The sequence below is a fragment of the Lissotriton vulgaris genome, chromosome 5, assembly GCF_964263255.1.
Source record: "Lissotriton vulgaris chromosome 5, aLisVul1.2, whole genome shotgun sequence".
Taxonomy (NCBI): Eukaryota; Metazoa; Chordata; class Amphibia; order Caudata; family Salamandridae; genus Lissotriton; species Lissotriton vulgaris.
In genome coordinates, this window is record NC_141693.1 from 1172761154 (window position 1) to 1172785443 (window position 24290).

General features: G+C 44.5%; 1 protein-coding gene across 1 annotated transcript in view; it reads left to right on the top strand.

The window, feature by feature from the left end:
• INPP5F (inositol polyphosphate-5-phosphatase F) overlaps positions 1 to 23747 on the top strand; it is an 819847-nt gene extending 796100 nt beyond the window's left edge. Inside the window, exon 11 of the mRNA XM_086919599.1 lies at positions 23619 to 23747. Coding sequence (XP_086775725.1) covers positions 23619 to 23747 — 129 coding nt within the window. The remainder of the gene's footprint in view (positions 1 to 23618) is intronic.
• Positions 23748 to 24290: the final 543 nt, after the last annotated feature.

A 24290-nucleotide genomic window follows, 5' to 3' on the forward strand; every position in this document is an offset into this window, starting at 1 on the left:
AAGGAGGTCTGGGTCGGGTGTTCCTGATAAAACTGGACGGGGACCTTCCCATTTTTTCAGAAGATTGACATGATATATTTGTGTCACCCCACGGACATGATCAATGTCTAGCTCGTAGGTGACTGGAGTCACCTGACGTAGGATAGGGTAAGGGCCCTGCCACTGTCCCAGGAGTTTTTGATCAGAAGATGGTAGCATTAATAATACTAGATCGCCTGCTATGAAAGTTCTGGGTTTGGTGCCTTTGTCATATTGTCCCTTTTGTTTGTTCTGGGCGTTCTCAAGGTTCTGGCGTACTATGTCTCTGATGACTGCTAGGTGGGTTTTTAGATTCTCCATGTACTCGGGCAGAGGCCGAGTACGGTCTGGCTCGGTTTCCCAAGCTTCTTGAGCCATGTCTAACAGGGTACGAGGGGGTCGCCCATATAACAACTCGTAGGGCGAGTATCCGGTGCTACTCTGGGTGGCGCAACGGATGGCAAACAGGGCCAGGGGTAGCATATCCTCCCATCGTTTGGCTTCCAACCCCAGCAGTTTCTTAAGGGTTTGTTTCAGGGTGGCATTGTACCTCTCGACGAGCCCGTCGGTCTGGGGATGGTATGCAGAGGTACGGATTTGCTTGATTCCTAGGTGGGAACAGACCTGTTTCATCAAGGCAGAGACAAAAGGGGTACCCTGATCGGTTAGGATTTCCCGGGGAAACCCTACCCGAGTAAAGACTGAAATGAGGGCCTTTGCAATGTTCTGGGTGGTGGGCTGTCGCAAGGGGAGAGCTTCAGGGAATCGGGTTGCATAGTCCACAATGACTAGGGCATAGCGACTTCCGCTGCGGGAGGGTAACAGGGGCCCTATTATGTCCATCCCTACCCTACTGAAGGGGACATCAATCACAGGAAGGGGTTGTAGCGGTACCCTAGGGGGTTTGTATCTGCTATGTCTCTGGCATACTGGACATTCTTTACAAAACCTTTTGATGTGTTGGAAAATCCCAGGCCAGTAGAATTTATCCAGAATTGTCTGACTAGTCTTTTCCTCTCCGAAATGGCCTCCCAGCAGGTGACTATGGGCCAGGAAGAGTACCTTCTCCTGAAAGGGTCCGGGGACCAGGAGTTGGGGGTTCTGTTGGTTCCCACCCTTGCGATATAACAGCCCATTTTTCTTGAAAAAGTAGGGACCTACGATAAGGGGATCCTCTTGTTCCACAGCCCTTCCCCAGGCTTCCTGTAATAGAGGGTCTTCCAGTTGGGCTGCCCTGAACTCCCGGTCTGTGTGCCAAGGATGGTCTTCTGGAATCACTGGATAGGCGCCTGTATATTCTCTTCTTTCCTTTCTTTTCTGTGCTTTGGTTTTAAACGGTTTGCGTGTCTGTACAGGGGAGGACAGTCCATTCGGAAAGGGTGCTTCTTCCCACCAGTGGGTCAAGGATTCGGTGGTATCTCGAAGCAATGCAGGTAGTCCTGGATAATCGCTTCCCAGAATCGCCTGTTCCGGTAGGGTAGGGATCAATCCCACAGTGAGAGTGGTACCGGGATCCTTGTCATGTCGGACCTGTACCTGGGTGGTCGGATAGGTCTTGGTATCCCCGTGTACACACTGAATGGCTACCGTTTTGGAAGTAGGTTGAACGGGGTGTGATAAGGCCTGGGGCCTTAGGACGCTCTGTCGACACCCGGTGTCGGTTAGGGCCATGAGGGTTTGTCCATCAAAATTCACTGGACATCTGAATGGAGGAGGGGTGCTCCCCGGTACGGAACACACATAGTTACGTGCCAGCCCAACTTCCATCGGCTCTTCTTTGTGCGGACAAACTCTGGCGATATGGCCAAATCCTCCACAGCTGTAGCATTGTGGTCCGGGATTGACAGGACGGGGTGCCATGGGAACGGGGAACACGAGTGGTGGGTCAGGCCTTCTGGGAACAGGGGGACGAGGAGGTCGGGGACCGGTAGGAGGGTGTGATCGGTGGGAGTGTTCTTCTCTTCCCCTCTGAACTTCCTGGGCCCTGCTGTAGGCGCTTGCAATTTCAATTGCCGTGTCCAAGGTCAGATGGGCATGCTGGCGTACCCACCTTTGGGTGTTCGGGAGTAGGGATGATAGGAATTGTTCCAAGTATATTTTCTCGAGAATGTTCTCTTTAGTGGAGGTGTCAGGTTTTAGCCAGCGATTGGCTAAGTCTTTTATACGAAAGGAGAGGGCTCGAGGAGTCTCCTGGGGACCTTCCTTTACCTGTCGTAGTCGTACTCGGTACGTTTCCTCGTCAATACCCAGTCGTTCAAGTATGCACTTCTTAACATCTGCATATGGCGTGTTGTCCTGAATGTTCGCTTGTTGGTAGGCGGCCTGTAGATCCCCTGTTAGCAGAGGTCCGAGATAATGAGCCCATCGGTCGGCTGGCCAGGTGGCCGCCTGTGCTAACCGTTCAAAGTTGGTAAAAAAGAAGTCAGGGTCTTCTCCCGGCACATACTTCTGGAGAACCACCGACGGGAGGGAGGACATTGGTCTCGGTTGTCCTAAGACGTCGGTCAACTTCCCCATGGCTTCTACATGTGTGGTACCCTGTCCCTTTACGACATCATGGAGTTGTCCACGGTCATCCTCCGCTGTTTTTAGGAACTGCTCCATGAGTTTGCCCAGCTGCTCCTGGGACTCCGCCATCCTTTTCATCACGGCCTCCATACCTCCAGTTAATCCCACTTCTGACACCAGATGTGATCGTGGGTGGACAGCGGACTGGAAAATCAGGCGAGGAGGCCGGATATAGTGAGCGATAGTGTTTTATTAAGTCTATACACAGTGGGCGGTGATGACCAAGGAAGGGGTCGGGTCCAGTGTTGGGGTCGGCGGCGTATCTTCTTCTCTCTTCTTCCAAATCTTCCGAGGGGCAGAGGGATGTCCTGGTCTTGCGTGTAGCCGTCTCTGGGTGGTCGGAGAACACCTCGGAGGGCAATAAGAGAGGAGAGAGGAGCCGTTAGTAAACTGGACTCGTGGTCTGATCCCGTCACCGGTACCCGGGTCGTGTGGGGAAACGAAAAGGGAGTGAGGGAGGTACGGGTAAGAGTCGGGGAAGGTAGTCAAAGAAGTGCACAGGGTGGTGGGGAGGGGTGTGCTCTTTATACAGTGCTAGGTGGATTTCTATATACAAACGGTCTAGTGCCTAATGGTGACGTGCCTAGGATAGCTGGGAACAATTTACAGCGAGAGAGAGGATTCTACTATATACACAGTGCACCTAATGTGCTCTCTAATGGAACTGGTACTCACGCGCTCCGCCGTAACTCTCGTCCGAGTTACGGCCGCTCTTCAGCCACCTCCGTGGGACTCCACCACTCTTCGGTCCACTCCTCGCTATCGCCGTTCCCGTCTTCTCCGTCCGTCACCGCTCCAGCCGAAAGCTCCTGCCACGATCCTTCGACGCCGCCAGCCTCTCTCCTTCCGTCTTTTCTATCTCCGGCGGGCTGTAAGGAGGCGGGACTTCCGGGGTCGTAGGAATGTCTTTCCGGTTCCCCGTTCCACTGGATTGGATCCTGCAGGGGAGAGAGGGGCGGGATTTCGGTCGTCATGGACGCGGTTGTTGTGGACCCTTTTCGTCTACGCGGGCATGATGCGGGGTGAGATGGTAACAAAGGTGAGGGGTCGGCTAGGGGTCGGGTGCCCCGGGGAGCTGGATCACATTGACCCTGCTCTGAACCTCAGAATAGTTACACATATGCCACAAAGGTCCTGAATTACAGCTAAGGGAGACAAGCAGGAGCCAGGCTGGAAGTTCAAATCCATTAATCAGCCCCTAATTCATTATTGTCAGTTGGGGCAGGGCAGGTGTTGTAACTAATTTTGCAACAATGAAAGCACTTAGCAAGTGCAAAAGATCACTAATCAGGAAGCACTAAGGAAGCAGGTGCCAGCTAAAAAAATATTCTGTGACACATTAATCAGCCCCAAATTAATTCAGGTCACTTGAGGCAGGGAAGGTGTGCTTTGCTTTGCCACAATAATGTACACTGACTGGACAACCAGAGGGTGCTGTGATGAAACAGAGGGTGGCATGGGTGGGCCAGAGGGTGGCATGAGTAGTCAGAGAGTGGCAGTGATGAAGAAGAGCGTCCCAAACAGGCTGGACACGTAGAAACAACAAGTTCGCAAAACTTGCGACCCGACAGGTAAGTTCGCGTTTGCGAAATTGTACAAAACCCTCGCGAACTGGCAGACACCCGCGCGAACACAAAAAAAAAATTCGCGAGAATTCGCGGATTTCGCGGATTGCGAGTTCGCAAATTCGCAAAATTCGCGAACGCGTGATTCGCAAAATTCGCCCATGCTTAATTTGAAATTCACCAATGATTATGTCCTCCTCAGAACTAATCCAACGTTTATTCCGAAGGTTCCCTCTGCATTCCATCTTAATGAGTGTATTATACTGTGTTTTTTCTTTCCAAATACGTCTTCCTCTGCTGAGAAGTCTTTGCATACCTTGGATGTTAAAAGGTGTCTGAAATTATATATTTCACGTACTGTGTCCATCAGAAAATCTGATGAATTTTTTATTAGGTCTCGCTGGTGATGCAGCGCGATAGCGATGTCGCCAGCGAGATCTATTGTTGTCGTCTTGCTTGCCAAGTGGTACAGACCGGGGCACGCGCCAATTGGTGTCTGTGGACGTGCTTCTAAAGAGACGCGCTTGCGCAGACGCGCTTCCATATACACACACAGCCCCTGCTTTCGCTTGGCTAACATGCACTAACGGCCCGCACACACACACACAGCCAGCCCCCCCGAACACACACACAGACATGCACATACACGCACACGCGCACACACAGACACACACGCGCACACACACACACACGCCACACACACACGCGCGCACACACACCCCCCCCCCCTTACAACTAAGCCCCACTCACCGCATCGGCGGCCTCAGTCGCCACTCCTGACTACTGCAGCCACCGGGCGACAGCCATGACGCTCCTGAACTTCCGGTTTCGGGATGTGCACGCTCACACCTCCAGGGGAAGAATGGTTCAGGAAGTCCCGCCCTTTTCCTGGTCTCTAGATTGACAGGTACCACAGCCTATGGAAGCTTGAAAGCGTTTTAGCGTCCAACGTTACGTGTATGGAAGCCGAAGCCCTGAATGGCCTGCATTGTGCCCTGGCTAGACACATTAACCGGCTGAAGGTGAGATCATAATGCCCCCTTTGTGTGCTATCATCGCGGGCAGGAGTAGGGATGGAGAGGCATGGCGTGTACGTCTCCAGCATGGTCCTATTTGCATTCCCATGTGTTTGCGGACTACAGGCAAACATAGCATGCAAATGAAAAAAAATTGAATTCTACCTCGGGGATCTTGAGCAGGAGTATTTTTTCATAAATCCGCACGTGACTCTGAGGGTCGGTATATCTGTTGCAGAATAGCATGTCAAAAGAGTGGGTCACGGGATCCGAAGTATATAGAATTGTTCATTGTTTTCAGGCAAGGTTTGTCGTGACGTGCTCCACTTGCCGGTTACAGTTTCTAATATGTCAGGGTCGCCTTGGTGTCTCTTCCTCCAACATCGATAACACATGACCACCATTGTGTTGTGTAAAAATAGTCCGGGCAGTTTGAGGTACTGGGAAGTAGCTGGCTGTCACCCTTGTGGAAGACGTACTTTCTATCTATTGAAAAGGAAGTAATACATCTGGTGTAATCTTTTATTCCCATCGCTGTCATTTTAGGTTTTCGAACTGAATTGATACAATAGTTAGTTACGTGGATTCACGTTGTGTGTCGCCGGACGTGTTGTTTCTGCAGCATACATAGCATCTATGAGCTGCTCTGAGCACAGCAGAGCCTTGAGAATAGATGTAGAGTTCAAGTTTTAGCCATTCTTATCTGGTGTGATATTTAGCATGCTCTGAGCGAGAGCTTCCTTGCCCCTATAGGGCTGAAAGTGAAGTTGCGTCACCTTTCTGCATCTCCAGAATTAGTAAGGGATCCTAATGGGATCGGAGTCCTATGTTCTCAGGCTGGACCTTGATGAGCCAAGTTGTGTTCTGAAAACCCTAATTAAATTGTTTCCCGCCTTTGAAAATGGAATCTGTTGAGTGTTAAAACTGGAAGCGAGTCTGGCTGCTGTTTTGGATTTGGTCCACAGAATAAAAATGGAGTCACTTCCCTGGATAATTAAGTGAAGCTGAGTCAGTCTGGGTCTCCCTTCCCCAGCTCCCCGCCATACGAGGGCTGAAGCCAGAGAAGTGAGTTGAGGAAAGGGAACCTTTTTCAACAGCAGCACACAAGCCACCTCCAAAGCACCGTGCCCGTAGTGAAAGATGGCTAAAATAATTAATGTTACAAGGGGACTAGGTCACTAGTAATCATTCTTAAGATTAGAGACTGGCACAGAAGCATGAGACCGATTCACTCAAAGGCGCTTGACTGCTTATAGATGCCAACACAGGTACATCTAACTAATACGATCTACCAAATACCACTATCTAGACTCTTCCCTCATCTATTGCTCCTGCAGACACGCCCACTGTATCGCCGCTGGGCTGGCTGGCTTTCACTGGGTGTGCAGTGAAATGTGCAGGGGACGCTAGTGCTGATACACACACACACACAACCACACACACACACACACACACACACACACACACACACACACACACACACACACACACACACACACACACACACACACACACACACACACACACACACACACACACACACACACACACACACACACACACACACACACACACACACACACACACTCACACTCACACTCACACTCACACTCACACTCACACTCACACTCACACTCACACTCACACTCACACTCACACTCACACTCACACTCACACTCACACACAATCACACACACACATCTATCGCCCTCACTCTATCTATCTGTCTATCTATCGCACTCACTCTATTTATCGCCATCACTCTATCTATCTCTCTATCGCCCTCACTCTATCTATATATCTATCGCCCTCCCTCTATTTATCTATCGCCCTCACTCTATCTATCTATGGCACCACCACAGCATCACTCAGGGGCATCACAGCATCACTCAGGGGCACTACCACACCATCACTGAACGCCACAGCATCACTCGTTGCCACCACATCACTCAGCGCCACCACAGTATCAATCTGTGCAACAATTCAACAACTGGTTCAGATATGTTCTCTCAATGTTTCAAGCTTTATTACAAATGTCACCAAAAGATGTTAACATTTCACTTCTGTTCTTGGATTTTCGTCACAATAAAATACACTGAACATAATCTTCACAAAAGTTACTTACAAAAGTTTAAGCTATTGCCAATATAAATTGCAATAACTTTTATTTAAGTATTAATTATTTTAAAAAAATTACAAACCATTGTTATTTGTAATATCAATACATCTAAGTCACGTAAATACAAAACATGTTGCATTACAAATGCTATAGGTGTCACATTTGCAAAAATTTTAAATATTGGCATTGTAAATGACAAAGCTATTAATTTCGCTATTTTCAAAACCAACACATAAATAAAAAATTTGTCATTTATAATACCAATAGCTCAAACTTACCTAATGCGAGACCTATTGCATTGCAAATGATTGTTTCCTATGGTGGTCAAAAGCCAGGATCAGCTGTGACAAAATCCACTATTTCAAGGTGGATTGCATCTACTATCCAATTCTGCCATTCTAAAGCTGGACATCCTTTATCTATGAAATCCAAGGCTCACTCTACAAGGGCAGTGTCCTCATCTCCTGCTCTGTTTGCCGGAGTACCTTTGGAGAAGATTTGCCGTGCTGCGACTTGGAAAAATGTGCACACTTTTACACGGCATTACTTTCTTGATCTAGCAACAGAAGCTGAATCGATAGTGGGTCAAGCAGTGTTGCGAAACCTTTTTAAATAAGGTAAGCCTCTGTAAGAAGGTGATTATATCATTACATGTTGGCATATACATATATATGGTGTATTATTGCTTTCTGGCTTTCAGACTGTGTTTCTCAAATATATAGATGTACATATATATATTTTTATATTGATGCATATGTATATGATGCTCTCCATTAGGGTTGAATGTTGTATGGCATTGCTGTTTTGGTTTACGAGGTATCTATTGTTTTTCTTATGATACCCACCATCCACTATACAACTAAGGATTATTTAATGTTAACTATTCTGATTCTAAGCATGTGAATCTATGAATGATACCCCAATACTGGATAAGAAAACAAGTTACTTACCTGTAACTTCAGTTATCCAGTATTGGTATCTTTCCTAGATTCTCATGCGACCCACCCTCCTCCCCAGAGAGGCTTACCTTATTGTTATTGCATACTTACTGTCACTTGTGCTTAGAAAATTGGAGGGTTTGCCTCTACGGAGTATTCTAAGAGGGTGCTTCTGCCTGATTGGATGTGTTCCAAATTTGGTTCTTTTTACAAAAGGACTAAGATAGGCTAATGTAATGACTTTGCTGTCCGTAGTAGGCTATTGTTTAATGTTTTTTATGATTATTATGTATATGTTTTATTATACCGCGAGACTCCCACCTCGTCGGGGGGGGGGGGTGATTCTAAGCATGTGAATGATGAAAGATACCAATACTGGATAACTGAAGTTACAGTTAAGTAACTCGTTTTCTTTTCCATCATACAAAAATGCAAACTTGTTCTGGACAACAGAATGCTGTCGGTTTGTCGGATTGCCTCCCTGTTAGGGTCGATGACATCCTGCATCTTCCTGGTCCTCAATGCCAGGCTGCAAATGCGTCCTCTTCAGCAAGATCTGGAGGACAAGTGGGACCAGCAGACAGCTTGCTGGGACGACAAAATAAGTCTCTCAAGGCAGCAAGAGCTTCCATCCCATGATGGATGAAGAAGGAGAATATGCAAGTCCGGATAATTTTTCATCAAGCACCTTCCTCTTAAACGCTGAACAAGGACACTTCCCTTCAGGGCTGGGGAGCCTAAATGCGATCCCTCCAGACACAAGGTCTATGGTCATCAAAAGAGCGGTCCTATCACATCAACATGCTGGAGCTGAAAGCAGTTTACATTGCCCTCAAGGACTTCCTCCCTTCGATTCAGGCAAGTTCAATCTTAGTACAGACGGACAATACCACCACCATGTACCACCTGAAAAAACAGGGGGTAACACGCTCACGCACTCTGTCACTGGAAGCTAAAGCTCTCTGACATTGGCTCCTGGCATGGAAACTATCAATCACAGCAGTCCACCTGCCGGGAGAACAGAACGCGAGAGCGGATGCTCTCAGTCGTCACTTCGAAGACAGACAAGACTGGGTTCTCAACGACAAGGTCGTCGAAGACATATTCCAGGCTTGGGGTCGTCCCACCATCGACCTCTTCGCAGATGACGAAAATATAAAATGGAAAGACTTCGCCTCAAGGTTCTACCAACCAGGGTCGAAAGGGAATGTACTTTTGATAGACTGTTCAGGGGCATTTATGTACGCTTTTCTACCCCTTCCTCTCATCCCGAAGGTGGTGACCAAGCGGTCTCATTCCCGCACAAGAATGATCCAAATTGCCCCGGACTGGCCGAGACAATGGTAGTACCCGGACCTTCTGCACCTGACGGAATGCCCTCACAGGAGTTCTGCCTTGCAGACCGGACCTGCTGTCCAAGATGAACGGGAGGATTCATCACCCCAACATTCCCTCACTGAACTTGGCAGCATGGCTCCTGAGGTCCTCCAGTATGGCTATTTAGGACTGCCATAGGGACTGCATGTCCATCTTAAAGTAAGCAAGAAGGCCTTCCACTAGACACTCATATGCGTGCAAGTGGAAGCGTTTTTATATGTGGTGTGTTCAAAACAATTGTAACCCAATCAAAGGACAAGAAGAGGTCATCCTACCATACCTGCTGTATCTGGCGAAAGCAGGCTTGAAGTTTCCTTCCATTAAGGTGCACTTAGCAGCTATCACTGCATATTGACAATCACCTTCTCAACCTTCTTTCTTTCAGTTACAGGTTGTAAAAGACTTCTTACAGGGTCTAAAGAAGGTCTACCCTCTGGTCCGGCCTCCTTCACCACCCTGGTGCTATCAACATTGATCGGTCCACCTTTCGAACTTATACACAAAGCAACCTTACAACACCTTTCTTGGAAGGTGGCTTTCTTGGTAGCGATCATGTCAGCTCGCAGAGTGAACGAAATATAAGCCCTCTGCTCAAAGGAACCTTATACCGTTTTCCATCTTAATAGGGTCGTATTGAGGACTCAGTCCTCTTTCCGCCCTAAGGTGGTGTCAGATTTCCATGTAAAACAGACTATCTGTTTTTTCCCTTCTCCCTCTACTCAAGCTGAGAGGGCTTTACACTCCCTGGACCTGAAAAGAGTTTTAAAATTCTATCTGGATAGGTCCAAGTCCACGAGAAAATCTGATCAACCCAGATGGATAGTTTCATGTATCATGCTAACTTATCAGTTAGCGCAAAGACTCCTTGCTTCTACTCCCAAGCTCATTCCACTAGAGGAAAAGTGTCTACGACTGCTTTTCTTCATGAAGTGCCTATATCTGAAATCTGTAAGGCGGCGACTTCGAGGTCCATCAATACATTTATGAGGCACTATTGTCTAGATTCAGACACCAGAACAGACACCCAAGTAGGCCAGGCCTCCTTGAGGAATCGGTTCAACAGCTGATTGCGGCTGTTATTGTATGTTGGGTCATTTTACTCTCATTTGCCTGCAGATGGAGGATGGGGCTTGCTATTCTATTCAGTGCTTATGACTATTGATGAGGATCCCCTGGAAGAGAAGGACACGTTACTTACCTGTAATCCTAGTTCTCTTCCAGGGGTATCCTCATCAAAGTCATAAGCAACCCACCCTCCTCCCCAGGCAAATGAGATTTTCCTCATGGTTAAGCAATATCTTCGTGCCCTGTTCTTCAGGGTTAAGCAAAGAACAACTGACCTAACTGTCACCCCTGAGGCATGATGGGAATCTAGGGGTCAAGGCTGCCTTAACGGCATAGTGCCAGTTTTTGTGTGAAACTGCTTTTATTTTCTATGCTATTGGTTTACAATGCAGCCTGTAGGATAACAATGTCTGCTTTATTTGCAGTTTTTTCTTCATGAGTTTTACTCATTAAAAACAGGGTACTACTTGCCCTCTTGTTTAGGTCTCGCCTATTCTATCCCGCAGGGATAAATAGACGACAGTAATGTAGTTGAAACAAAACTCTCTGAACAAGCGAATTCCATGCGGATTTCTCCCAATGCATGTGATCTATTGAACTGTGACGCTTCTCCAGCACACGCTTGGCCTGACTCACACACCATATGCTGTTTCCCTCCCTCTCGTTCGCTCCCCTGCTCCTGCGCCCTCCCACCGGTCTCGCACACCAGCAGAGCTACTTCTATCCCACTCGTCACACCCCATATGCTGGTTCCCTCCCACTCACCCACATATGCTTGTTCCCTCCTACTTGCTTGCTCCCCTGCTCCCCCCCGCACCACCAACCACATCTGCTTCGCACAGTAGCAGAGCTCATAAACTTTGTGCATTTTAACTAATCTGCGCGTTTTTACTGGCTCATCGCTGTACATTCATTGGATATTCTAAACTAACATCCATGCATGCTTATTTAATCTCAAATATACTTTTGTTTTTCAGAAGTTTCACGGATAAACTTGTATTAATTGTGATCCATTCAGCGCACCCATACCGCCAGGGTTTAGTCCACTATCTTGGTCCTGATGAATGCCTGGTAAATTTACACCTCTCACGGCAGAAACATGTTTACCCACTTGTAAATCTTTCTGGAAATAGCCAAACAATCTATTTTGCTTGTTTCCCAACACATTGATTTTTATATGTCTAATTGATCAAACATTAAAAATTTCTTTTGATATGATACAACTTAGACATTTTTAAACCACTTAATCACTATCACCTATCACTCATCATTTCACAATACCCGTTCCGCAGTAAATCTGCCGTGGTAGCACACTGGGGAGGCACTCGGCCTCTCCCGGTGGGGCCCTATGATGAAGCATGTCACCAACCAGGTTGGTGAGTGAGGGCTTTTTATACAAACCTAATTGGTTCCGTCTATCTCTATTTTTGTGCTTTAGTTGCCTTTTCTTAGAGTTCATAAACTCTTTTCTTGTTTAAGGCAGTATAATCGGGGACTAAGAGTGTATGTTTACCTTTTCCCTGCCTCTCTTTTTGTTGAACTGTGTATTAATCTTGCCGCCTAGTTCTGAACCATTTGCAGCCGTTTTAAGAGGAACTGAGGCAAGCCGATATAGAGGGAGTTTTCAAAATCAAGGCGTGATAGAACCATTGCTATCACCACCTGGATCAAAGCTGAGTGGGTCAGCAAATGAGCATTTTTCCTGATTTTGCGAACCTGATATAGACTGGTGGAGATCACTGCACCCACCTGTCCTCTCAGCGAGAGGTCTGATTGATTACTACCCCTAGGCTTTCTACAGACAAGGATGGAGTTGAGGGAGGACCCAGTTCACTAGGCCAGAAGTGTGGACCCCAGCAGTCTTTGCTCTTCCCAGGCAGCACCAGTTCTGTCTTGCCCAGGTTGAGTTTCAGTTGGTTGCTGTCCATCCAGTGTTGAATGTGGAGCATGGTGGTTTGAAATTCCACAGCAGCATTAGGACCATTAGGGGGAAAATCAACTGGAGGTCATCTGCATAGTTAAAGATGGTAACCTTCCGATTCCTTACAAAGTAGAGCAGAGGCCTCAGATAAAGATTAAACAGTAATGGCGACAGGGACGAGCCCTGTGGTACACCACAAGAGGTGGTCACTGTGGGGGCAGTTGGAGTTCTGCCATTTAAAAATGATTTAAGCCAGTTGTAGGCAAGACCTTGGATGCCTGCTTGTTCGACACGGTTCAACAAGGTGTTATGGTCGAGCGTGTCGAACGCTGCCAACAAATCCAAAAGCACCAAGGCCTGAGGAATTCCCCTGTCCGAATTAGCTCTTAGAGTATCCAGGACGGCCAAAACTACCACCTCTGTTGAATGGGCCGGCCGAAAGCCCGCTTGATTTGGCTCCAGGTATTCTGTTCGTTCCACAAAGTTAGATAGACAACTGGCCAATGTGCCTCCAGGATTTTGGACAGACAAGGAAGAAGAGATATGGGGCGATAGTTAGACGGGGTTAAAGGATCTGCCCCAGTCTTTTTTAGAAGGGGGACTATTGTAGCGGCCCTAAAGGCAGGCGGTACTATCCCCTGATTGAGAGATGCATTCAAAAAGGAAGAATGCTATGCGGCAGTACTGTGAATATATCTTTCATAATAGCAGGAGGACAACAGTCATTCGGACAGCCTGACTTGACCCGGATAAATAAGTCAGATAAACTTTTGGGGCATAAAGCAGGGAGATAAGTCATAGTGACAGGGTTCCTGAAAATATCATCCTGGCATTCTGTATTAATCAGAGGAGGGATGCTCGATTTAATAGTAGCAATTTTTTCTACGAAATAATTGTTTAAGATGTCACACATCTCTTGCGTGGGGGCATGATTTGGAAGTATTCTCTCATCACTGCTAATCTCACTGAAAATTTTGAAGATTTCCTTAGTTCTGTTATTTGCATTAAGTATTGTTGCTGAGAAATGGGCTGCTTTAGCAGTCAATATTGCTTTTTTATATTCTGTGCGAGCCGATAGAAACTTATATCTGTCTAGAATATGATATCCATGCCTCCATTTCCTTTCTAATTGTCGAAGCATTAGTTTTTGTGACTTCAATTCGGCAGTGTACCATTTATGAGCGTCTTGATGTCTAGTGTGAGAAAATTGAATCAGGGGGGGGCGTGCTCATCACTGGCCGACCTCAGCCATTCCGCGATGGTAGTTTCCGTAGCGTCAACGTTTGAGTTAAAAGTAGGAAGGGAGCCGGAGAGGGTGTGAATGAGCTCTTGTGTATCAAGAGTTCTCCACTTTCTTTTTAATCCTCCCCCAACCTTTTGGGGGTTTCTGCCTGTCGCTTAGACTGAGCATAAAATCAATCAGATGGTGAACTGACCATATATAGGGAGATATCAAGTCTCAGTCTCTCTCTTTCAATCTCAGTCTCTCGCAGTCTTCCTCCCAATGCATGTTGTCTACTGAAGCGTGACGCTTTGCCAGGTCTTTCCCTCCCACTCGCTTGCTCCCCTGCTACCCCGCCCCCCCATCCAACTTGAAAGGAAGCCTCGCACACCAACATTTGTCTCTCACACCACCAGACATCAAAGGCTGCTACTCCCCCGCCCACTCACCACCCCCCCCCCTCCCAGCAATGCAGAGAGCGTGTTTTATAAGATTAACCCTGTTACTTTAGTTTCTCTCTACTTCTTTCCCTCCGGACTTTCACCGCCAATCTTTGCCTTCTTCCTCACTCCTTCTTTCCTACCAGGTTTCTTGTTCTGATGTTCACTTCTCAGCGCGCACTCTGTTTATACTCATGTGGCCTTTGACGTGTGGGCTTTGCCGCCTTTAGGTTTCAGGGGCGCTTTTGCTGTCGTTTCGAGTTACGCCAGAGCGTGTAACTCATGCCTTGGACCCTGTTGCCCCTACCTCTGTGTTTGATGCCAGCACCCTGTCCCCCTTAATTGCCAGTAAGCATGCATGTTGTACCCGCATCCGTAATAGTAGTACCGATTTAATTGGTAATAACAGAATCCCTGCCCGGGGCCACGCCACTCTTGCCAACACCCAGCTCACCCTTCATGCCAACAAAGATTCTCGTGTGACAGTACCCCGTGCCCCCTGTTTGTGTATGACTTGTGCCAGCATGTTAACGCCAGAAGTTATGAGCACAGTACCAACTCACTGGGCACTCTTAATCCCAGTATCAATGTATTTGTTGCAAAATGTTTTTCATGTATTTTTTATTCTTGGCTTAAACGTCTATGTACAGTCAAATCAGTACCCATCATATCACATCTACGGACTAACTAGCCATTTAATACCAGTGGCGTTAAGAATTTGCCAAAGCTGCCATAAAAAAGAACAGATAATCAGAATATATAGTGCAGGAGCGAGTTATTATAACTTTGAATATTCCGCAAATTAACCCTCACTGGAGACAATCATTGGAGCAAGGCCGGCATTAATATGTTCTTCTAGCACCTATGTATTCATTTCGAGCTGTGTGCAACCCCCCACAACCGCAGCCGATACCATACCACTACCCTGGCCCTTATATACTTCCGTGTGAAGCTACCAGCAATCTCTTTGGTAGCACCAGTGTACCAGGTGGCAGCACCGTTACTGCCAGTACCCATTTGGTATTTGTCAATATTATTAATGCTGGTGCCCATGTATCGCTGGCAGCGCAGTTACTTCCAGTACCCACTTGCCCATTGCCATCAAAATTAAAAGCCATTGTTATTTGTAATATCAATACATCGAAGTCATGTAAATACAACACATATTGCATTACAAATGCTATAGGTGTCCCATTTGTGAAAGTTAAAACTATTGGCATTGTAAATGACAAAGCTATTAATTTCGCTATTTTCAAAACCAACACATAAATAAAAAATGTGTCATTTACAATACCAATAGTCACAAAAACACATCCACACACACACACACACGCCCACACACACTTACAACACACTCACACTCACACCACCTCACATCCTATACATCACAAAACGACACACACTCAGCCTCTTACAACCACACAAACAAAAAACACACTCAAAGAATGCACAGCTTCACACACTCCATCAACATCACACAATCACCAAAGCTCACAAACAACTCACACTCACAAACAAGGTTATCATCACACACACTTTAAATCTCACACACCATCTCACACTCACACATACTATCACACAGACACATCCAAACACGCCCACACTCATCCTCACACACCCTCAGACTCATTACATCTCACAAACACACACACCAACAACATAACACCCTCTACATCATACAAAGGCACCTGCACACACGTTACAAATCCACCATCCAAATCCACGCTACAAAACAACCATCTAAATCCAGCATCCAAAGGAAGAATAGAAATAAACCATCCTAATCCACACTCTAACTCCAACATAGAAATCCAGCCTCCTAATCCACACTAATAAACTAACAGCCGAATCCACCCTCCAAATCCACCCTCAAGATACGCAACAGAAATACATCCTCAAAAACACAATCCAAACGACAAATACGCCATCCTAATCCACCAGCCAAATCAACCATCTAATTAAACCATACAAAAACACAATATAACTAAAGACTTCAAAAATAGCCTCCTAATCCACCCTATTAAAAACAAAAGCTTGAACATGTAACAAATTGATTAATGTTATGCCATTTTCAGAGACATAAACAACTTTTAGGACGAAAATAATAAAACCAAAAAGGGGACAACGGAGTAGTGCATCAGATATGTTACACGCAAAATCTACTTCCCAAAAGTGAGCTACAGCATGCAAGGATGTTTATCAGGCTTCAGGTCAAAGACAAAAATGATTCGGACAATATAACACCAACAAAACAACGAAAAAAATGTGGCAGGAAGCGAGGACGAAGATGTACCAACAACAAATGTGAAACAGGCTACTTTTTTATTGGGGCAATAAATAAGCATTATTCAGCCGGGGATTGGGACGGATTAAACACAATGGTCAAGAGTTACACAAAAAGCTGTACGCATATAACAATCGCATTTATTAACATGAAATTACATCAAATATAAAAAACATATTACGCAACTCTACATTAATGTTGACATAAGTCCGAATTCTCATAGCAACATGGAGAAAGCATATATATGAGGAAAATATTGCTTTAAAAAAAATATAAAATCGGAAAACAAAGCGGAGACATTGCATTGATGTTTAACGAAGAGGAAGTATCGCAAAACACAGCACGAAATTTACATGCACATCAAAATAAAAAAATATACAAACATACATTGAATAATAACTGAAATAACAGAGAACATAGGGTTGAAACAATATAAAATATTCACGCACATATACAACATACTACACAATTACACAAAAAAACACACACTATGTTCTAATTATTAACTCAACTAGTAACCAAAACCAAAAATTAAAAAATTTAGATCTGAACAATAGGATACAATGCATTACATACATAAAGAGCCGACATTTCAAAAGAAACCTGCTTTGTTGCAAGACAAAGACAATACTATGCAAATAAAACAATAGGAAACAACAAATCAACAAATACATTACACTACACAAACACAAAAAAATAAAACTTACCTGTGGAACGATGCACGGAACGGACAACGAAGCCGACACTCCTTACAAGGGACGCGCTTTCACCAATATGGGGATTTCCAAATAGATGCGCGTAAATTGTTATGCAACGTGAGAGGATTTTGAAATATCACTGGCGGACAGGGACGTCAATCAACATAGTACGCGATTCCCCCAAAAAACTAGAACGCAACACTTAGATACGTTAATATAGTTAAGGGACATTTACACATCTGCTATTTAACATTTCCCAAAAAAACAAAAAAACAACAAAGATACACAAACACATACACACACACACACAGCACCACACACACGCACAACACCCCCACACACAACTGAAAAACACACACTCACACACACAACCACCCCCCAAAAAAACAAGCCTCACACAAGACCCACACACACATACAACCTCAACACACACACAAAAAACACACGCAACCCCACCAATCCAAAACCAAACACACACAACACCACACACACAAAAAAATACACACAAAATACAACACACAAGACCACAGACACACACTCACACAATACACCACACACACAAACATATAAAATTACAACACCCCACACACACCAAAGGACAACAACACACACAAAAAAAACACACACTCACACATCAAACAACACAAGACCAACAGCACCACAGACAAAACAAAATGACGGAAACAGAAAAAACAAAATAAATTATGAAAAACAACACACACACACAGTAGGAAATACAATTAAACACAGGAAATCAACAATCAAAATACACCAGCCAAATCAATCCACACACTACAAAAAAACACTCTGACTCAAACAGACAACTCAACCCTCACACTCAAAAAAAACAAATCCAGCAGCCAAATCCAACGTCCAAATACACACTCACAATCAAACATACAACTCCAGCCTCCAACAGCACCCTCCAAATCCACCCTCCAACTCTACCCTCCAACTCCACCCTCCATCACTCAGGGACACCACCACATCACTCGGGGACACCACCACATCACTCGGGGATACCACCACATCACCCAGCCCAACCACATCATCACTCAGCACCACAACAGCACTGTCCTTGCTTGCTACCAACAAGCATTGCCATAGCCAATAGGACTCGCATTAGGAAAGTGTAAGCTATTGGCTTTGTGAATATTTCAAAGCCAACACATATTAAAAAAGTGTAATTTACAATACCAATAGCTCACACTTTCCTAATGCGAGACCTATTGCATTGCAAATGCTTGTTTATATATGTGCAAATGCAATTTTATGGGTGCTTTTTCATTGTTTAGCCTCCTAGATGGGAGCTGCATTGGTATTTGAAAAAAATGATATATATATGTGTGGATATATATATGAGCAAATACCCCTGGAAGAGAACTAGGATTACAGGTAAGTAATTTAATCTTTTACTGTGTGCTATGTGCAAATACTTCACACATTGCCTCTCAGATAAGCCCAGACTGTTTGTACCAAGCTACCAAGGGGGTGAGCAGGTGTTATTTTAGACATGTAATCCCCTTTTCATGACTAGAGTGGTGGATTCTGTCTTGCTTAAATGCAAACTCTAGCCAACCATCAAACCCATTTCTAACTAGCACCCTTCAACACCGGCGACTCTCTGAATTTGCTCACCTCAAATGTCTGCTTCTCTGTGTCAATGTGCTAATCCTATGCTCCTAAACTTGGGAACTACCCACAGTTCTCTGCTTCTTTTTTGCATAATTTATTCAGCAGTCATTACCTGACAATGTTTGATTTGTCTTATACTGGGTGCTCCCTTGTGTCTGGACAAAGCGAACCCTCTCTGAGGAGCTATATGGATAACAAAACACGTATCCGGTGTTGCTTTTATTCATTCCAGATTGGCTTGGATGTTTTTTTCCAATAAATACTGTGCCCGGAGTGGTAAAAGACTTTAGTCATTTTACAGCTCGGCGTGGATGGCACTCTGCCTATCCTATGCTTAAAGACTTTTCAGTAGAAACTGCAAAGTGGTTTGTCCCTTTTTGTCTTGGTGTGGATGGCAATGTGCTAATTCTATGCTTAAAAACTTGATAAAAAGGCAGACATTTGAGGTGAGCAAATTCAGAGTGTCGCTGGTGTAGGTTGCTCTATACTGGAGCTGCTCTCCATCTTAACTTGGGAATTACCCAGAGTTCTCTGCTTCTTTGTTGAAAAAAAAAATATATATATGTATATCACAAGACGATTTGTAGACCTATTTATATGTATTTTCACATTCTCCCCATGGTACACGTCACCTCTGCGGGAGTCTGTACATTCATGCCTTAATATTCACAGACAGACAACGCATTTCAGCCTCTGGTGCGCTTGGGATTTCTCCCCATGGTACACTCCACCTCTGAGGGAGTCTTGCATTTATGCCCTCATTATCTGCAGATATACGGTGCACATCAGCTCCAGAAGCGTTAGGGATTGCCTACAATACACTCATCGGGCATCCACTGTGCCTGCCGCGCGTAAACACATACGCCGATGACTAACTTTGTTTGACCCGCATTTGAGCATTATGCATTTAGTTCGGTCAATAGTCACGTATTATTTGTATGCCACGGCACGCTCTGGCCCCATTACTTCTACAAACAATCCGGCCGCCTACCCCGCTACTTAACAATACATATACATGAGTTCACATGAACTCGACACCACTCACCTGCCCAACACTCCCTGTCTGTGCATGGCAATCACTGGTCCATTGTTACATGTCCTAGCGTTCTAGTCCTTTCACTATGTCTGAGCTGCCTTACAACATTGGATGTAGTAAAATCGTGATGTCACTGTTATTTCCTTCCTACATGTTGCAAAACTGCATGATCACTGCAAAGAACATAGTAAAAATACTGCCATCTCCTCACACTGTGTATAAATTCACCTACTCACCATTGCAAGCTCTATGTGATCAAGGCCGCATGTCTGGCTGCTGAAACTCATCATTTGGACATCTGATGCTGTGATTAAACATCCTTAAGCACTAAGTCTTGCCTGTGGAGTCTGTTTCCTGGTTCAGCGCCGCTGTGAAGGTTGGTCGCCCTGCTGGGGCTTTCGTTGGTTATATATATATATATATATGTATATGTGTGTGTGTATTTCACTTATATTCATTTTGCATTGTAAAGGAATGCATGGAAAGGCATATGCCATGTAAAGGCAGTGTGTGGTGAAGGTATTGCCTGGTAATGTTATAAAAAAAGTAGCAGTGGACCCAAACAAGTGCCGCACCTCAGCCTTTGTCTCCAAAAGTGTTTGTGGTTCACTGTGTTCACTCCTTGTAAGCACCCTCTTCCAATCAATGCCACCCTAAGCTAGGAGAAAGCAGGGCCGGGCTGGGAACCACAACTGGCCCTGGCAAAGTGCTCGGCCGGCCCCCCTCGGGGAGATTTGAGGTGCCGCTGAGATCTTTGTCGGGCCGGTTTTCGGCCGTTTTTGGTACAGGGACGATTTTGCAGCTAAATCAGCCCTGTAACAAAAACGGCCCCCAGGGGCCCAAAACTGGCCCCCACCTGAGTGGCGCACCAGGGGTTTGCCCGGTGCCCGCTATGACCAGTCCGGCCCTGCGAGAAAGTAATAAATATGAGTAACAAAGATGTACCACATTTGCAACAAATAACAATAATTGATCAATAAATGTCTAGAAAAAGAAAAAAAAAGAATCAGAGAGCGAACTTATCTTTTCTTTTATTATCTTTTTCTTAAGGTTGCTCCACATGTACACAGCAAAAAGCCAGCCAACAACATCTCCTACATCACATATTCCAAAGTCCATGTGTAATAGACTTTTTCTCAAACGGATGGTCATTGCTCCTGGCATTGTGGCTGAGAGGGGCATTTTTCGGTTTCCGGCTTTGCACCAATCGAAGTGCTTGATGATGGGTTGATCTGCCCTGTTCCTTCCATCCATTTGAGAAAAAATATATTACACATGGGCTTTGGAATATGTGATGTAGAAGATGTTGTTAATTGTTTAAAACACCTTGTTTGAACACTCTAAGAATACTCATATCTGGATCGACGGTTTAAATAGACGTAGCCAACTCGATGCAAGAATGAATTATATAATATATTTTTCTGCTTTTGTGGTGCCCTGAAGAAGACCATTTGTTTATGGACAAAATGCATTGGCTGGCTTTTTGCTGTGTACATGTGGAGCAACCTTAAGATAAATTCCCTCTAGGATTTTTTTTAAATTTCTTTTTAAAACACTTATTGATCAATTGTTGTTATTTGTTGCCAATGTGGTGCACTTCTGTTTCTCATATACATTGTGTGGTAATGGATGTGTGGCACAGGCATGCTTTGTAAATGCTTACTTTGTTAATATGTACAACCATTGATCATGCTCCTCTCTCCAGCCATGCTCAGCCCCCAAGGGTGCTGTTACAGCCATCTTGAGTTTTTGTCACCCATGGGAACTCCTGCCACCTTCACAGCACCATCATCTTCAGGATCCTTACAGACAGAGACAGCCACTACCCTCCTCCCTTCACCCACCACTGCATTGGGAGGGGGTTGGGGGGGGGGGGCTCAGGCCAGATCAGGAACACCGACAAGAGCGTGAAGTTTCTTGATTTAAAACCCATGCATAAATATGATCTGATACATGTTGTTTACGTTCGATTTTTAGTAGGTATAACTTCGATCTTAATGGTTATTGCATTGGATTGAGGAACATTGGTCTTTTTCTCCACGTTCGCTATACTTTTGTTCCTTGAAGTTAAGCAGGTGTGATACATTACATTACATTACATTACATGTGTATTTGTTAAGCGCGCGTTCACCCAAAAGGGTATCTTGGCGCTGAATAACATAAGTTTATTATTACCCAACTCAGTGGTACTCATTTTATCGACCTCAGCCGTATTAAAGGCTGAGAGGACCCACTAGGATTTGAACCTGTGACCATGAGGTCAAACATAGACCCCTACAGTGGACACATTAGTCCCCTAAGCTACCAGACCCGACACATTATTCAGGTCTAATGAAAGCTCTAATGAGATCACAGAAATTGTGTGTGTGACTGTTGCCTGCTCGCAGGTTTTATTTTCTTCTGTTTTAACATTCCGGTCTCCGATATACCTGCTTCCAACTGGAAATTGTTCCACATGTTTTCAAGGTACCACCAGCTATATTCTGTCTCTAAGACATAGATTTGTGTGTGACAGGCTGCCCTTAAGGACTTTATTGTATTGGATAATGCGGTTTCTCCTCCTCACAGCATTCTCACACTGCTTGCTATTCCATGATGAAAGACAACTATTATAGTGAAGAATACGCCCCCGAACCCTCAACAGACCAAATCTTAGACCTGTCTAAACTTTGGCCATTGAACTCAGACGTATTTCCTACTTGCTTTAATGATGTTTACTTCCTCTTACTAGAAATGTGCTATTTTAATGAAATTCAGGTTGTAAATATAAAATGAGTTTCCAGTGTATTTTTTTTAATAATAAATATATGTAAATAAAGATAAAAACATGTTAAGTTTCGAATATGTTTTTACATTTGGAAATCTCACATTTGAACAGTTAACCCCACATGTTTAAAATATTTATTAAGATTGGTTTTCACTCTTTGCTTTTGGTTCTTCAATTTGTTTTTCACTATTTAGCCATTACAATCCCTCCCAAACTCCCTAGGTCAGAGAAATCTATGGTAACTTCCAGGATCATTGAATTACAACTGAGAGACGGTTCCACTGTGCTGCTTCAGCCTTCTCAAATAGGCTTTTGCTTAAACAAGGAATAATGTTTACTTTATTTGTTCGTTGGTGTTTTCAAAATAAATAATGTCTAGAAACCGTTGAAATATTCTCATGATCAGAAAGTTTTGAAAATGAATACGACAGAGAAGTATAATACCAGGTAGGGATTTTTACCTTTTGGAGAAAGAAATAAACTATGTGTTTAGAGTTTGATAGGTAGGGCTATGATATTTGTAGGCTGGAACTTTACTCTGAGGCATGTTAGTTCAGTTAAACATTGTCTGCACTTCCAAACAGCGAGAAATGTTGGTTAGAAATCTAATAACAGGACTAGGAGCAAAGCCGGCAGTTTACACCACAATCATCAACTTTCAAAATCTAAGGTTCTAGAGTTATAGCATGGTTTGTTCTGTTTCTAATAAAACTATTGTTCTGTATCGGAGCACTGCAATGCACTGGATTGTTTCAGAAGGCATCAATTCATATGTGCTACACTGCATTTTGATTCCTGGAATGCACAAACTTGGTGACAGTCTGTGGCAGAGTGCTTTCTGCTGACAAGGTTAAGGAGACACATTTAATATTTGTTAACATCAGCAACTTCTTCAGTTTCTTTTCAGTTGTAGTAGATGTAACCTTTAATTTTCCTTCAAATATTGCAGATTATTATTAATCTTGTGGACCAAGCTGGAAGAGAAAAGATAATAGGAGATGCCTTCTTAAAACAAGTGCTTCTTTTCAACAGCCCAGACCTAACCTATGTGACCTTCGACTTCCATGAACACTGGTAAGAACATTGAAGCACTAGTTTGTGATCAGTAGACTTCCTGTGGGTGCAAACTTTAATTTGGCTTTAGTAGATGGTTATTTTCTTGTACCCATTTGTCAACTTGAGATTTTCTCTAAATGTCAAAAAGAGGATCCTGGAACAGGTTTCTAAATTAATGTTATATCACTGTTGTAGCCTCTCTGCTTCATTAGTCACTAAAATTATTAACCTTCTTCTTCATTTATTTTTTCACTTGGATGATTGTTTTTTAAAGGATTGTTCTTTAAATTCTTGTCCTGCTCACATCTCTGTAGTTCTTAGCTCTGGGGACCGTATGCACAAATTCACTTTGGTTACCATTTGGTTTTCAAATTAATTCACATGTTCCCCCCCCCCCCCCCCCCCTACTTATGTGTCTTTTTTCACATCCTTTTGCATAACCTTTGTTGTGCCACTGTGGGCAACCCAGATATGATGGTTACTACCTGTTTTCTTTCTGGAGAACTCCATTGATAATCTTGGATCACACACAGCGCCAGCCTCCCTGCCAGTTTTGTTTCCCATC